The sequence below is a fragment of the Paramormyrops kingsleyae genome, chromosome 22, assembly GCF_048594095.1.
Source record: "Paramormyrops kingsleyae isolate MSU_618 chromosome 22, PKINGS_0.4, whole genome shotgun sequence".
In the NCBI taxonomy this organism is placed as follows: domain Eukaryota; kingdom Metazoa; phylum Chordata; class Actinopteri; order Osteoglossiformes; family Mormyridae; genus Paramormyrops; species Paramormyrops kingsleyae.
In genome coordinates this window covers 21,312,903-21,326,920 of record NC_132818.1, presented here as the reverse complement: position 1 = coordinate 21,326,920, position 14,018 = coordinate 21,312,903, and the positions used below count along the sequence as shown (strand labels likewise).

Genomic DNA, 14,018 nt, shown 5'->3' with positions numbered 1-14,018 from the left:
TTGCAACAATGGAATAAGAATGTCCACATCTGACAAGTTCTGCCCAAGGAATAATGGAAGGCGCAAACTGATAGTCATCAAATAGCTACCGATAAATTTACTAATGTATTTTCTCACATTCATCCAATAAAAATGTGTGGGAACTTGACTACAATTTCACAGACCAAATACAACTTCATTCATTCATTGATTCATTCATTCATTGATTCATTCATTCATCCATCCATCCATTTATTTGTTTGTTTGTTTGATAGGCTATTATAACTGGAATTCCACCAAGGGTGCTCCCCTCGCTGACGACATGTGATTCCTGAGTTGTTGTTTATGCCAACCATGACCCTGCTTTGGATAAACAGTCACAGAACATGATTGGATAGTGGACCGTTGCCCATAAGTCCCCATTAACCATAACCATAACCATAACAATCCATAAGAACTTTAATGTGTGGAATGGCATAATTTGCTTGTAGAAAAGGTATAATCCTGTCTGTAGTGAGGCTGTTACTTACCCAGTTAGGTCAAGACTTAAACAAACACTTGGAATGGCTTGGATGGAAAGACAGTGGGTCAACGTGAGCTGGGAAGCGTGAGCTGTAATGCTGGGAGTATCCTCATCTAGCAAGATTGCGGCTCACCACTGGAGGGCAGCACTGAGGAGCGTAGGGCTTCACGCTTCTAAACAAGGTAATGGGCAGCTGCTGAGAAAGCTCAAGGAGAATGACTTCCCAAGTATTACTGTCAAGCCTGGGGAAGTTATGATTATGGCCTGCTGCCATTTCAGTAGACATGCATAACCGCATACAGTAGCCTGCACATCACGGGCCAATAATCCTGCCCGGCCTTCTTGAGGCACACTGTTCCGCGCTGCAGGTACTGTGTCATGTGATTGGACGATGCATAGATGTGATTGGGCGGTTCTACACAGACCTAATATGAATTCGTCACGGCTATGAATGTCCAAGATTGCGTGAAATTAATGTATCTATTATGGCCTGCTGCGTCACAACGTCTTAATTAAAATACCTATCCATCCATCTTCTGTAACTGCATATCCACTAGAGGGTAGTGTTTAATCTGGAGCTTATCCCAGGAAATGCAGGGCACGAGGCTGGGACACCCTGAACGTGGTGATGTTAAAATATTTATCCATGATTCCTGAATAAAAAAAGTGGAACCTGTAGAGATCAGCAGTAAGGAAAAAGAAGCAAGACTGCGTGTTACTGCAAAAGAATATTTATTCTTTTCTTATTATCCGTTTCCCGAAAAGTGCATCATAGATTTTATAGAAAGCAAAATTCATATGTTAAGACAAGAAACAGAAGTGGTGCTACATTTACATCTTCACTTTGGACGGTGTGCTGTATAGGAGGAGAGACTGGAGGCCGGACATACGCAAATGTAAAAAAATTATTTATATTCAGATGAAAATGAGAGGTCTTCGGCAAAGTTGTTCCTTCAAGGCGAGTGCTGTTGGTCGGACTCTGTTTACGCCTTAACCAAGGCAGCAAACTCTGTAAAATAAGATGCGTAAAGATTAACTTGTGGAAAGAGTTGCGCACGTCTGGTCTAATTACAAAAACGAATTTTATAGTTTCTACTGTTATTGTATTGGGAAATGAAGTCTAAATCGTTTAGGGCTTTGCTGATTAGTAGTTTCCCTTTGGAAGGCCTCTGTTTTTTCTCAGTAGGCCAATTTTACTAGTCCTCTAATACTAAAACGTATTAGCCTTTTTTTTTTGCTTTGTAAAGTGCTGCAGATCTTGCATCACAACCGCGACTGTGTCTGGCGCTCACCATCAGCGCCGATCTTGCCGTCACCGTCGGAGTCTCCAGCTTTCAGAAAGGTCTTCGTCTCGGCGTCAGTCAGAGCTCTGGCACTAGCGCTGAAGTTCTGCAGGAACAGCCTGGAGAAGCGGACAAAATGCGGCAATTTCAGTGCCAACTGGTACCCCATCCAGCTGCAGAACATTTAGTCATTTTGTCAATGGCATTCTAAGTTCGCTCACAATGATTATTCTCATGTTCAATTAAATGATAATTAGAATTAAGTAAAATCTATTATTTTTGTGTCGAACTAAGCTAAACGGGGTATTTTTGTATTCATATCGCTTTGGGCATTTTAAAGCGTCTTACTTCAGTTCATCCTCCTCAATGAAGCCGCTCTTGTCCTGATCGATGATGGCGAAAGCCTTCTTGACATCGTCGGCGGACTTGCTGCTCAGTCCCACCTTCGCGAAGAAGGCCTTGTAGCTGAAAGAGTCAGCGGCTGGGAAACAAACGGAACGCCATTACTTATCTTCCTGGTGCCTTTGAACTGTTAGAATATGGATACAAAATGTTTCGTCTCAAAAATAATCTTGCAAGAACAGTTTCTTTGTACAGTCATTGTGTTTGCTCTTAATGTTCATTGTTTCGTCACATTCAAACTGAATATAACCGCATAATATATATGAAGGTATTAAAGTTGGATTTTAAATAAATGCTTCACCTTTGCAGGCATCCAGGGCTGCAGTGATGTCGCCATCGTTCAGAATTCCGGCGAAAGCCATTTTTAGCTGTTGGAAAGGATGGAAAGGAAAAAAATGAATGAACCTTATAAAAGTGATATGTTTTACGTCAAATATTGTCTCTATCTATTCTTGTAATTATGCACATGCACACCTGATTTTGGAGATGTCACTATGCCTAAATCGTATTAGGCTACATGATATTTACGACTTTGTTGAAAATTTTAATTTCTGCTGAAATTTGACTGAAGTTGACATAAAAAGCTTGGCGCTCTAATGTAACTCATTTAAATCTTTAGTAATAATAATAAATCATACAACTGATTTTTTGAGAGTCCTTTCATATGCGACACGCGTCAATCAAAACGTCCATGCCATGTGATTATTAATTCATAGTTATTAAGATGCTAAATCCCATCCTCTATCCTGTAAGATGGGTTTATTGGTCTTCTTCATAATGGAGGCAAAGTTTGTAAACGTGTCCATCCCCTTCCCGGAAAAGTCCAATGGCAAAAAAATACCATTTAAAAAGTTTTACGTCTTCGATGATGCGCAATCTTGTAGTCCCATTAATGCGGAGTAAAAGAGTGGCGGAATGATTTTCACGGCTACCTCCTCGGGAGAAAACTCACCTCAGATGTCCTTTAGTCTATAGACTGGATTCAGACGAGTCGAGCCACTGCAGTGATCCACTCATCCCAGCCTGCCACCTTATATACTTTCTCTCCGCAGAAATTTGAGGCATAATGTAATAGACACCAGAAGGAGGGGTTGGTCAAATGTGTCCAGTAGCCTGTCCGTTCTATTTTTGTATTCATAAATGAAGATGCTTAAAAAGGTTCGTGTTTGAAAAAAGTCCTTAATATCTTGCAATGCTAATAATACATGCTGCTGATATAGATGAAACGCCAGTTGCTGGAGGATTCCCGCCCTGCTATCACAGAAATCCGCGGCTGGCTCGCCGCTCACCCGTGAGGTTCACGCAGCCTTAACGCGGAGCTTCGTAACATCTTTCGAAAATCCCTTGTTTGTCTTTGTGTATATTTCTATGTATTACTTATGGAATTATTTAATTATGTCTGTATGTATTGTATAAAAACAGCACACGGATTTATTTCTGTCGGTGCAGGCGCGTTAGTGTGTTGGGTCTTCGTGTCAACTAGCCTACACGACTGCTGTGAACGCGGCGAATTGACAATATACGGGTTTGGGTAATGCAACGTGTAATTTGTAAACTGTACCTTTAGAACTCTTTCTTATCTTCTGTATATAAAAGAGACTAGTGTTTTCGCGTGTTAAATTCTTGTGTCCCGCTTTTTATATCGACCCCCTTTTCGCGTTTCTGCGTGCATATAGTCTGTTGGTGGTTTATAACATCTCAAAATTAGAGGACCTTCAAAGGTATTTTGTTTCTGACTTATTAAACAAATCTAAGATTTCTACATATCGCATTCGTTTCGATATTCATCTAAATTCCATTTTTTTATTTTGTTTTGTATCACGCATGTTGTCATGCATTTGGTGTTTATTCTAGCGGTACAAAAGCACAGCTCTTACCAAAATTTTGTTCATTTCTGAACAGCGAACTTTTTAAAATAAATTTTAAAAACCGCCTGTACGCTTACCAAGATTTACCAACAGGTGGCAGCATTGCTCCATTTACTGCTCTGGAACCAAGACGCTGAAAGCGCGTCACTTTCCCAGCGTTTCCGGTGAAAAACCACTAAAGTTCTGTGAAGCGGTAAATATTTAATTTTAACACTAGTAACGCTTGTATTGTTGCATGTCTTAGAATGTTCATGCTTCGTGGATTATAAATCTCTGCCTGATTCGACACTTATTAGGAACTGAGCATGTGCAGAACTTTCATGCCTTCTCTCATCAGTGTGCACTGCCAGCACTGGGTAGAAGCCTAGACAATCTTCTGCCAAATCCACTCTCTGACTGCATGCTCAGGTTATTTCCACACATCTGCATTTTTTTTGTCAACCTCTGAAATTTACAAAACGTTTCAAACCATTTCTGGCTTCAATATAAAATTTAAATCGATATAAAAAATATCTGTCATTTTATATGTGTGTTATTTGAAAGTTTAGTTTTAAATAATTTTGCAAATATCTTCATAGGACATGTATTCAAGGTTGATATATATTACTTTTACAAAAATACTTTTTGTAACCATGAAATTCTACTTGTTATGGCATTGCTACCATGCAAAGACAAGAATCTGAATTCATTTGGCTTTTTCACAGCTTATTCCAAAAGAATATTTATTTTTTTGATTTTCCACCCTTTCTCAAAAGTGCACAGAAGATTTTGATCTTGCACACATCGTGTTAAGAACATCAAGCACATCCAAACAACAAGAACGATACACCTAAAGGACACAGCGCTCTGAGGTGAAATACAGAATGTCACTGAAAAGCAATATAAAAATGGGTACTGGTCATCTGAGAGTGTTTAGTAGTTCTGTTAGGAGTTGTTTTTCCATGTAAAGATGTTGAATCTTGGTCAGATGGTAATTATGCCTTCACAAGAGCAGCGAACTCTGTGTTAAAGAATAAATAAAGCTATCATTAGTATATTGATCCAAAAGGGTAAAATCTTACAGCATTGTTTACTTGATTGCGAATGATTTTCACCAAACACTCAGCTATTTCCCCAAACTGTTCTGATCAAGTATTAAATTCAGGAATCAAATTAAGCTAGAAATACTGCCTGCCATTTGGATGACAGTGATAGCCACGGAGTACAGTCTTCCTCTCAGAAGGTGAAAATGCCAGCTTTCTGCTACCTCAGCAACATCTCTATTTCTACGCCTTTACCAGAAGAGGCTGGGCTCAGGGTCAAACTGAGCATCCTTACCGTCCACACCAATTTTGCCATCACCGTCACTGTCTCCTGCGGCCAGGAAGGTCTTCGTCTCACCGTCTGTCAGGACACGAGCGCCAGCAGAGAAATTCTGCAGGAACAGCCTGAATGGGAGGACAGACAGAGATATTAGGGAGAGTTTCATATGTGCGTTGGGTAAGAGGCTACATTTGCTTTTAAGATTTGATCTTTACTTCAGTTCATCCTCCTCAATGAAGCCGCTGTTGTCCTGGTCAATGATGGCGAAAGCCTTCTTGACATCATCAGCGGACTTGCTGCTCAGTCCAACCTTGGCAAAGAAGCTCTTGTAGTTGAAGGAGTCAGCGGCTGTGGAATAAGATTGGTAGAAGTCAAAGGATTCTCATTGAAAGCTTCCATACTGCTTCAGCTTCAGCCAAGCCAATGTAACCTAATTTCTCTTTTACATTTTGGCTAAGCAAGTATTTTCCTTTGATAAGTTCACAAATATGTGTAATTTATTCCACCAACTCCTAAGCACTCAATATTGAACCAGAATCCTGCGTCAATTTAATTGCACCAGACTTTTAGTCAGTAACTCTTCATTATTTTACTAGTGAATCTTAAATGTGTCTTGGCTGACAGTAACTGAAGGATATTTTTCATTGTCATTGTGACAAAGTTTTTCTTAAGTTTTGAGTTGTGACTGTTTAGTGACTTTTGTGATGGTGTCGTTTTGTGAACGTGCGGTTGTTCTCATGCTTTTTATAATGCCGTTTTGTTTGTGATTGTGTAGTTTTGTGAACGCGCGGCTGTTCTTGTGCTTATTATAATGCTGTTTTGTTTGTGACTGTAGATCTGGAGCTGGGTTGTTGTGACTGAGTGCTTTTAGTTTGGTTGTATAGTTGTGAGGTAGTATCTTTGCTTTTGGGGTAGCCCTGTTGAGGAAATAGTATTTGTACCCATGAATTCCCTGTAAATGTGTGTGGTCCTGTGTTCGTAGACTCCGCGCTTGTCTATATGTGTTTGTGATTCTGTAGTTGTACTTTAGCGCCCCAGCTTGGGCTGCAGGCTTACCTTGGCAGTCCTTCATGGCTGCAGTGATGTCAGCTTCCTTCAGAACACTAGCAAGGGCCATTGTTGTGTTTTTTCACTGGAATACATACAGTAGATAAGATAAAATAGTTAATTTCCATTGAATTCTTTTTCGGAAATACATTGTACATTTGAGTCATTGTTTCAAATGCCCCCCTGCTCATTACCACATTGTGTTGTCAATATTCCATTTACATTAGGCATATCAGAGCTCTAAACAGCAATTTAAGACAATCAACAACACTCAAATGCCTTAACAATTCTGAAGGCTAGATTTGCTTCCCTTTGCACAGCATGCATAAACTAACTTCAGAAATCAGTAATTCAGTAACGCCACAAAATTTATCCTCCAGTGGACTAGTCGGTTTTTTGATCAATTCACACGTCCTTCTGTATTAATTTAAACTATTACTGACAGTCATCAGCAAGCTCATGCAATCATAGGGTAACAACCAGCAAAAACTTCAACTAATCAATCAATGAAGCGTATGCACTTGAATTGCCTTAAACGTCCGGGAATATTAAAAAGGCTGTTAAATGCTTCCTCTTCTATATAAACTGTCTTCCAGTTTCACTTAATTATTTTGAAGATGCTCCGTCGTCTGTTCTGTGAAAGTCTAATTAAACCAATTCACGGTCACATCCCATCGGAATTAGCGCGCCATCTGAACATACTCCAGTAAAATGTCTTCGCATGCGTCGCCTTTTCCATCTGTATAGCAATGCCTGTATGATTTAGATTGCCTCGGAGATTGAGAATTGGTGTATGGCGATCGGAGTCTGCGTCTTCAGAAGGTCTGCCGGAAGTATGTGCGTCGCCCCCTTTCCCTCGGACTCTGCCCCAAGTTACTCACCTTGGAGCTTCCGTGAAACCCGAAATGAGAACCGAGTCGCCGCTGTGGGGTGCGCGTATTTACCCTTCTTATATACCTGCGACTCGCACCAAATACAGCAAGGTTTTGTAATGGATACCAATGCGCATCGCTGGGAATACTTTGGTGAAAATGTGTCCAGTTGTCAAATTGAGCTATATTTAACTTAACAGATGAGGATGCTGAGATGCATCCTCATCTGTGAAATTCGCTGCTAAGGCACGATGTCTAAAATGCGCTTACTCTGTCGCCTGCACGCCACGTTATTAAGTCAAACAGTGGAAAGTACTCTTAGATCTTACATTCTGCTTATTTATTTATTATTTTTTTTGTCCAATCTAGCCTTAAGAAAAAAAAACGGTAGTCAGAATATGATCTGAATTCTTAGATGTTATTTATGGCAGGGTGTGAACTCTTAAAAGATTAAATTTCAGTTTCCAAGGCAGAATGCAAAGCTTCGGGATATGTGTATTTATGAATCAGCACAGAGTCGTATGGCGGTCTATGGTGTTTCGTAATCTGAAAGTTTTTTCGCCACCGTCCACTCAGCCTATATTATATACCAATGATGAATACTCGTTTTTATATTTTACAATCAATATCAGTCTGGAATTTACAACAGATTCCAGTGCTGACTTAATTTGGTTAGTGGCTTGACTTTTAACCTCTGACGTGAGTATTTGTCAGACCTTTAGCTTAGACTAAAAAAACGATATTGACATCAACGTTGTTGTTACAAAGCTGGGACGAAGAAATTGAGCATTAAACGTTCTACACATCACCTCTGGCCTGGTTTTGAAATGTATTAGGCCAATTAAAACATGACTGGCTAGAAAAAATAGCCTATGTGAGATTGTCTGTACAGTAGGACTTAAATTCACTGGGCAATACAGTTTTATGTGGTTTCTTTAATTTGCAGACTACTACTGCTCCTGTTACACTTCCAGTCAGAACTCTATACTGGTCCTTTATGTAGGCTAATTAAGGACCATAATACTCTGAGTTATTTTCATAGTACTGGGTCTCCCACATTCCTGTGCAGCGTTGACAGGTTTATAGCAATGGTTATTAGATTAAAGTACACTTTTGAATACACACATTCCAAATTACTAGAGTTTATTACATCATAACGATTTTGGATGACGTCACTAACAGTGCCGCCTTTGTGATTGCGTAGGCTGAGTGCTGATTTGTTCGTGTTTGCTGTTGTATTGCTTTCCAATCTGCATCTGATGATGCCGACAGATGACGTTTAGAGTGATGTATTCAGACAGTGAAGTATTTAACGTTAACTTTTTTTCAACCATTGAGCTGTCAGTGTTGGTTCAGTACTGCTGAGGTATGATTCAACGTTGTTGTTATGTGAGTTCCCCCCTCCCACCGGGTAGAGTTATTGATGTTTTACTCTGGATGACACAGCCTTCTGCCCGATGACCTCTCAGACATGGTTGGCAATACCCAAAGTGTCATAGAAAGCGAAAATATAAAATATATTAATGGCAGTCTCAACTCATCATTTTAATTGATCAGAAGTAAAGTTTAAAATACTTCTGCAATCATTTATGATACTTCGTTACTCTTATATAGGTCTATGGTTATTTCGGGATAAGCATCTATTAGAAATAGTTCCGCTTTGCTCCATGTTGAAGCATCGTATGCGTAAATCCAGTGACAATTACTACGTGATGTAGTATAGCTATTTACAAAAGTATCTGACTTTTGACGCGAGCACGCTCAGCATTTTCAGCCTCTCCGTTGTCCTTAGACGGTTTTAACAAATTGACCGCAAGATCCTGAGTTTATGGTCTAAAGGAGTAGAGTGACACGTCTTTCTAAAAGTGTCACTTTGCTAATGGAGATGGCCTGTAAACTGCCTTTGTATGGGTTGGGTATAGTGACACCTAATGAGAAGGCTTGGACCTATAGGAGCCAGTGTCCTTAAGGCATGACCGCACAGTGACTGCACTGAGAAACACTGTATCTAAATCAATACGCCTCTCTGTGCATATATCCTGTCATGAAGGTGAAGCAAAATATTGCGCGTTAAATATTCAGTTATTTTTTAATTTAGTGTTTTTATTAGATCTATGATAATACCAAATGTAGTGGGAAACAACAGGCTAAATGTTAGCAGCCTCAGAAACTGATATGTAACAAGTAGCCTATATTCCTAAGTGATAATGAGTATTTTGAATAATAATTGAGGCGCTGTTGAATTGTAAGAATTACATTCGCGTTCTTCTTTATTGCTTAAAAAAAATAAGGCATACTTATCCTTGCAACTCGTAAAATTAAGTGTCGTAACCGATGTCTGATCATTTGACATACAATATGCAGTGTTTTATCGCATGTACATGTTTAATCATCTGTGAAATCTATATCCCCGCGACTCTGAATAGGACAAGCGGTACAGAAAATGGATGGATTGATGAAAATATATATTAGCTGTTTCTTTTTTTAAAAAAATGTGCTCTCGTGCATTACAGGAAACGCAAACGCGCGTTAGCGTCCAACCAGCAGGAGGCGGTGTTAGACTCAACTTTAAAATCAAAATGACGTGCCGCTTGCGTCACATTTTTTCAAAAAAATGCGAAAGAGCATTTTTTTTTCAGCCTGGATGCAATCAGGCGTTTTACATCTCACACGTCCCTAATACCAGTATTTGCGAATTAAAGATATTATTGTATTAAATAGGTGCTTTTGTAATTCATTTTTTGCTGGGATACAGGGTTTCCAAACTTTTCTCCAATGTATTTGCCCAATCTACCTCAACGTTTTTCATGTTTCCTAATAAAAAAAAAAAAATAATAATGAATGATAATCTGTTAAGAAAAGTACAACAGACAAAACTAGAGAATGCAAAACTTTATTTAAAGATTCATTATTTCATTTTTATTAGTTTTTGTTGCATAAGTTTCACCAAATTGTTGAAGCCCAAGGACCAATATTCAGACTTCCTCACTTCTTTTCATTAATGAGCAAAACTCTGAAAAAAATATGCAAAGGAGAGAGAAATAAAGGAATTTTGAGAATTATGATGCACCGGGTTTTGAACATTGTTGTCATAATTGTCCATTATTATCATTCGTTAGATAATTCTGGAGCAGTCTTCCGACGTGGACCCAGGGAATGTACCTTCCATTCCTATCTTGCTGTCACCGTCTTGGTCCCCAGTGCGGAGAAGATCTTTGGTATCAGCCTCAGTGAGCTTTCTGGCCCCAGACGAGAAGCTCTGCAGAAAAAGCCTGCAGAGACAGACGACGGGAGCGAGCTAAACAAGCTGCATGACGGCTTCTCCGGGACTCAGGACTCAACGTGAGTGTTGTTCTGCAGAAGCCGCCTGACACATGCTTCATTAGGCTACCTTTCTGACCATAAAATAGACAGACCGCGAAGAGCAGCACACATTGAGCGTGGACTATAATGAGCTGAATGACAAACACAGGTGGCAGCTGCAGCCATAGCTGCAGCCGTAGCTGCCACACACCTGCACTTAAGTTCCTCCGCCTGGGTGAAGCCACTGCAGCCCTGCTCCAGCACTGAGGAGACACTCCGTCCATCTGCGCATGACCTGTTAGACAGGCCTGCTTGAGTGAAGAATGATTGGTGGTTGAATTTTGGCTGCGGTCATGCACTTGGTGTTTACTGTTTGTTAATGTTTCATGAAGTGCACAGGATATCTATATCAGATATTGTCATCTTTCATAACATTTTCAAAACTATCACATAAAGCTATCTATGAATACACAGTGACCACTTTATTACACTAGTGGGCAAAATTATGGAAACACCCAGCATTTTTGACATTACGCTTTTAAAAATACTACACAAATATTGGCGGTAGTGTTTATAAACCATCAAAGAATGTTTCAAATATCATATATTGCATGATTAAATGAGTAACTGGAACAGCAGTTCCTGAACAAAAGTTCTGCAATCTCTAAAACTTGGAAGTGTTTCCACAATTTTGGCCACTTTATTAGGTACATTTGGCACCGGGTAGGATCTAGTTTTGTCTCCAGATCTGCTTCAAGAGTGGATGGAGGAGTCATTCCAACCAGCACTGTTGTACTGTGCTGTTATTTTGCACTCATGACGTCCCATAAACAAAGTGTTTTCTGCCCCAGAAATGCCACTTAATTTACGTTTTGTTTGATCTGCACACCGATCTCTGTAAACTCTAGACACTGAATGAAAATCCCAGGAGGGAGGCTGGGACCCCCCCATACAGCCCCCACAATCACACCATGTCCAGGAGCGCTTAGGTCAGGAGTCCTAGCCATGCTGATGCTGAGTCGACCAGTAAGTGAACCTCTTGGTTCCGTCTGCATGCTGTATGTATTCGGTTGCAGTCACATGATTCACAGAGTGTTCGCTGTTTTCATTAGTAAGCAGGTGTACCTAGTAATCTAGCCACTATGTGTATATACAACATGTACACACACTAAAATATAATGTATTGTTATTGTACATTTTCTTTACACAAGGAATTCTTTGTTTAAACTACAGGAAATTATTTATGCTATAAATATCAGCATTGGTAATTTCCATATGTGTTGATGTCATATTTAAGCAGTAATTCCCACTGGTATTTATGCTACACGTGAAGTCAGTGACACTAATTCTCAGTACTTTTTAAGGCAACCACATCCTCCAGTGAATGATGATGTGCTCTTGGGTGCACTGCGCTGCATTGTTTTTGTGATTTAGAGCCCCCCTGAGCACCCAGTATAAACAAACTGATATACTGGTGGTGATTATCACTCCCAAGGTAACCAGTCCCTTGCCAGGTAACCCTGGCCCCTGCCCCCAGGACTCAAGCATCCCGGTTGCCAGGTAACCCCATCGTACTTTCCCACGACCCAAGTACCCTGGCGAGTCTATTCCATCCACTTCTCAGCCAAGTGTTCTGGCTGCTAAGCAACCCTCCCCCCCCCCCCCATCCTGCTCACCTTGACACTTCCAGACTCCTGTCCGGACAGCTGTAAGGTTCTGTGGATCTGTAAGGTTTACTATTCACGCCGAGACCCACACAGACCCAGTGCTGTTCTGTCACAGCAGCCTGCACTTAGTGAGGTATTACATAAGCAGGCAGACAAGGCCATATGCACAGCTGTTGTATTCATTAAATCACAATTAAGTGCTGTGTGCTCCCTATGCATTGCTTATAATTTTTACATCTGACTGTTTTTTCCATAGACGCCACATGTGTAACGATGTAGTTAATTTGTGTCATGGTTTGCTTAACATTTTTGCAGTTATTTGCAATTTAAATAATGAGCACACACACACACACACACATAAATACAAGTCATACACTAGCATAACAGCCACATTTCAGCAGATTTTTGGTGCAGTGACCATTGTAACGGTCGCTTTTCTCCTGGAATAGCCCTGCTTGGAGCTCTTCTTCCTGAATTTTGCTTTTCCAAGGCTCTGCTCCGATTGGATCAAAACCACAAAATCCAGTATGACGTTGGGTCTCTGGAGAGTCATTTGTCACCGAATACCTGCCCCTTCATTAGCTAATCAGAGCAGATAATCTTGACACGTATGCCATGAGACCTTGCTTGGTGACCTCACAGGCTGCAACACTGTGCAAAAGTCTTCAATAGTGAAAAAAATATGTTTAAATGACCTTCGTGTTTGTGTAAGACTATGCTGTTATGTCTGTCAAAGTCTGTCAGCTTAGCCCTTTCAAAACCTCTCCTAAAATCACCCCAGTGTTTGCAGCAACCATCCAATAGACAAATGTATTTTTGACTCAACGACTAGCACATCATGTTTAGCTAATCAATACTGTACCTTATTGAGTTATTTAACAAATTAAGTTAATTTATTAATGAGGCTGGTGATGAAATTCAACAAATACATCACTGAGGTGACCCTGAGGATAGATTTGGGAACAAAATTGGTTTTCAACTTGCCACCCAACTAGATTTCAGTAAGTTTTTGGTGAACAGAAGAAATTCTGGCTTGTTTTTATTTTATTACTCTTAATTTGCATATATTCTAATGCTAAATTGTATGTTTTTTCTGAACAAATGTACACTATTCTACCCCGTAATGAATAGTTTTAAACATCTTTGACTGCCAATGGCTTTTGCACAGTACATATTCACGTATACAGCCATAGAAAAACATTAAGAGACCACTCTATATTTTTAAACAAATCTGTATTTTTAAATCATGGTTTAATCCTGGATGGCTGGCAGAAGGCTACACTGAGCAGCAGCAGTACACACTGAGCAGCAGCAGTACACACTGAGCAGTAGCACACACTGAGCAGCAGCAGTACACACTGAGCAGCAGCACACACTGAGCAGTAGCATACAAGATTAAGGTGAAGCAGGAGACACTGGGAACGACCAGAAACCAACCAGGTAGAGGGCAGAAGCAACTTTCTAACGTCAGAGATGACCATCAACTTATCAGACAGTTTCTCGTACATCATAGGATGACATCAGGTGACCTTCAAAAAGAATGGGAAACATTAAGCGCAGGTGTGAAGTGCACTGGTAGGACAGTTTGTATCAGGCTCCTAGAAGCAGGACTGAAGTCCCATAAAACAAGGAAGAAGCTCTTCATCAATGAGAAGCATGGATGAGCCAGGCTGCCGTTTGCAAAAAATATATATTATTCACAGATGCCACCCATAAACTGAGGAACGACTGAAACAAAAATTGTGCTGTGGTCTCTTAATTTTTTCTATGGC

The 14,018-nt window shown here is 40.2% G+C and overlaps 2 protein-coding genes and 1 long non-coding RNA gene across 3 annotated transcripts; all 3 read right to left on the bottom strand.

Annotated features, from left to right (window-relative positions):
* Positions 1-1,217: 1,217 nt before the first annotated feature.
* On the bottom strand, positions 1,218-3,294 carry pvalb4 (parvalbumin 4). Its single transcript, XM_023835657.2, has 5 exons — positions 3,140-3,294; positions 2,489-2,555; positions 2,134-2,266; positions 1,795-1,904; positions 1,218-1,511 (listed from the first exon to the last, which is right to left on the bottom strand). The coding sequence occupies exons 2-5, from the start codon at positions 2,547-2,549 to the stop codon at positions 1,486-1,488; spliced, it is 330 nt and encodes a 109-aa protein (XP_023691425.1). The 5' UTR covers positions 2,550-2,555; positions 3,140-3,294; the 3' UTR covers positions 1,218-1,485.
* Positions 3,295-4,743: 1,449 nt separating this feature from the next.
* LOC111856036 (parvalbumin-2-like) lies at positions 4,744-7,437 on the bottom strand. Its single transcript, XM_023835658.1, has 5 exons — positions 7,286-7,437; positions 6,414-6,489; positions 5,573-5,705; positions 5,373-5,482; positions 4,744-5,055 (listed from the first exon to the last, which is right to left on the bottom strand). Exons 2-5 carry the CDS (start codon positions 6,472-6,474, stop codon positions 5,030-5,032), a joined length of 330 nt encoding a protein of 109 aa, XP_023691426.1. The 5' UTR covers positions 6,475-6,489; positions 7,286-7,437; the 3' UTR covers positions 4,744-5,029.
* A 2,750-nt stretch (positions 7,438-10,187) lies between these two features.
* On the bottom strand, positions 10,188-10,887 carry LOC111856009 (uncharacterized). The gene is made up of 3 exons (XR_011984661.1): positions 10,791-10,887; positions 10,439-10,548; positions 10,188-10,289 (listed from the first exon to the last, which is right to left on the bottom strand). It is a non-coding gene; the product is annotated as an uncharacterized lncRNA (long non-coding RNA).
* Between the last annotated feature and the right edge of the window lie 3,131 nt (positions 10,888-14,018).

What these genes read in the sequence shown, in the direction of transcription:
- pvalb4 (XM_023835657.2), bottom strand. Translation starts at nt 2,549, where the DNA reads ATGGCTTTCGCCGGAATTCTGAACGATGGCGACATCACTGCAGCCCTG. An exon ending in AGCCCTGGATGCCTGCAAAG is followed by an intron (nt 2,267 to 2,488) that starts GTGAAGCATTTA and finishes TTTGTTTCCCAG; the next exon opens with CCGCTGACTCTTTCAGCTAC. An exon ending in CGGCAAGATCGGCGCTGATG is followed by an intron (nt 1,512 to 1,794) that starts GTGAGCGCCAGA and finishes CTTATTTTACAG; the next exon opens with AGTTTGCTGCCTTGGTTAAG.
- LOC111856036 (XM_023835658.1), bottom strand. Translation starts at nt 6,474, where the DNA reads ATGGCCCTTGCTAGTGTTCTGAAGGAAGCTGACATCACTGCAGCCATG. An exon ending in ATTGAGGAGGATGAACTGAA is followed by an intron (nt 5,483 to 5,572) that starts GTAAAGATCAAA and finishes CCTCCCATTCAG; the next exon opens with GCTGTTCCTGCAGAATTTCT. An exon ending in TGGCAAAATTGGTGTGGACG is followed by an intron (nt 5,056 to 5,372) that starts GTAAGGATGCTC and finishes TCTTTAACACAG; the next exon opens with AGTTCGCTGCTCTTGTGAAG.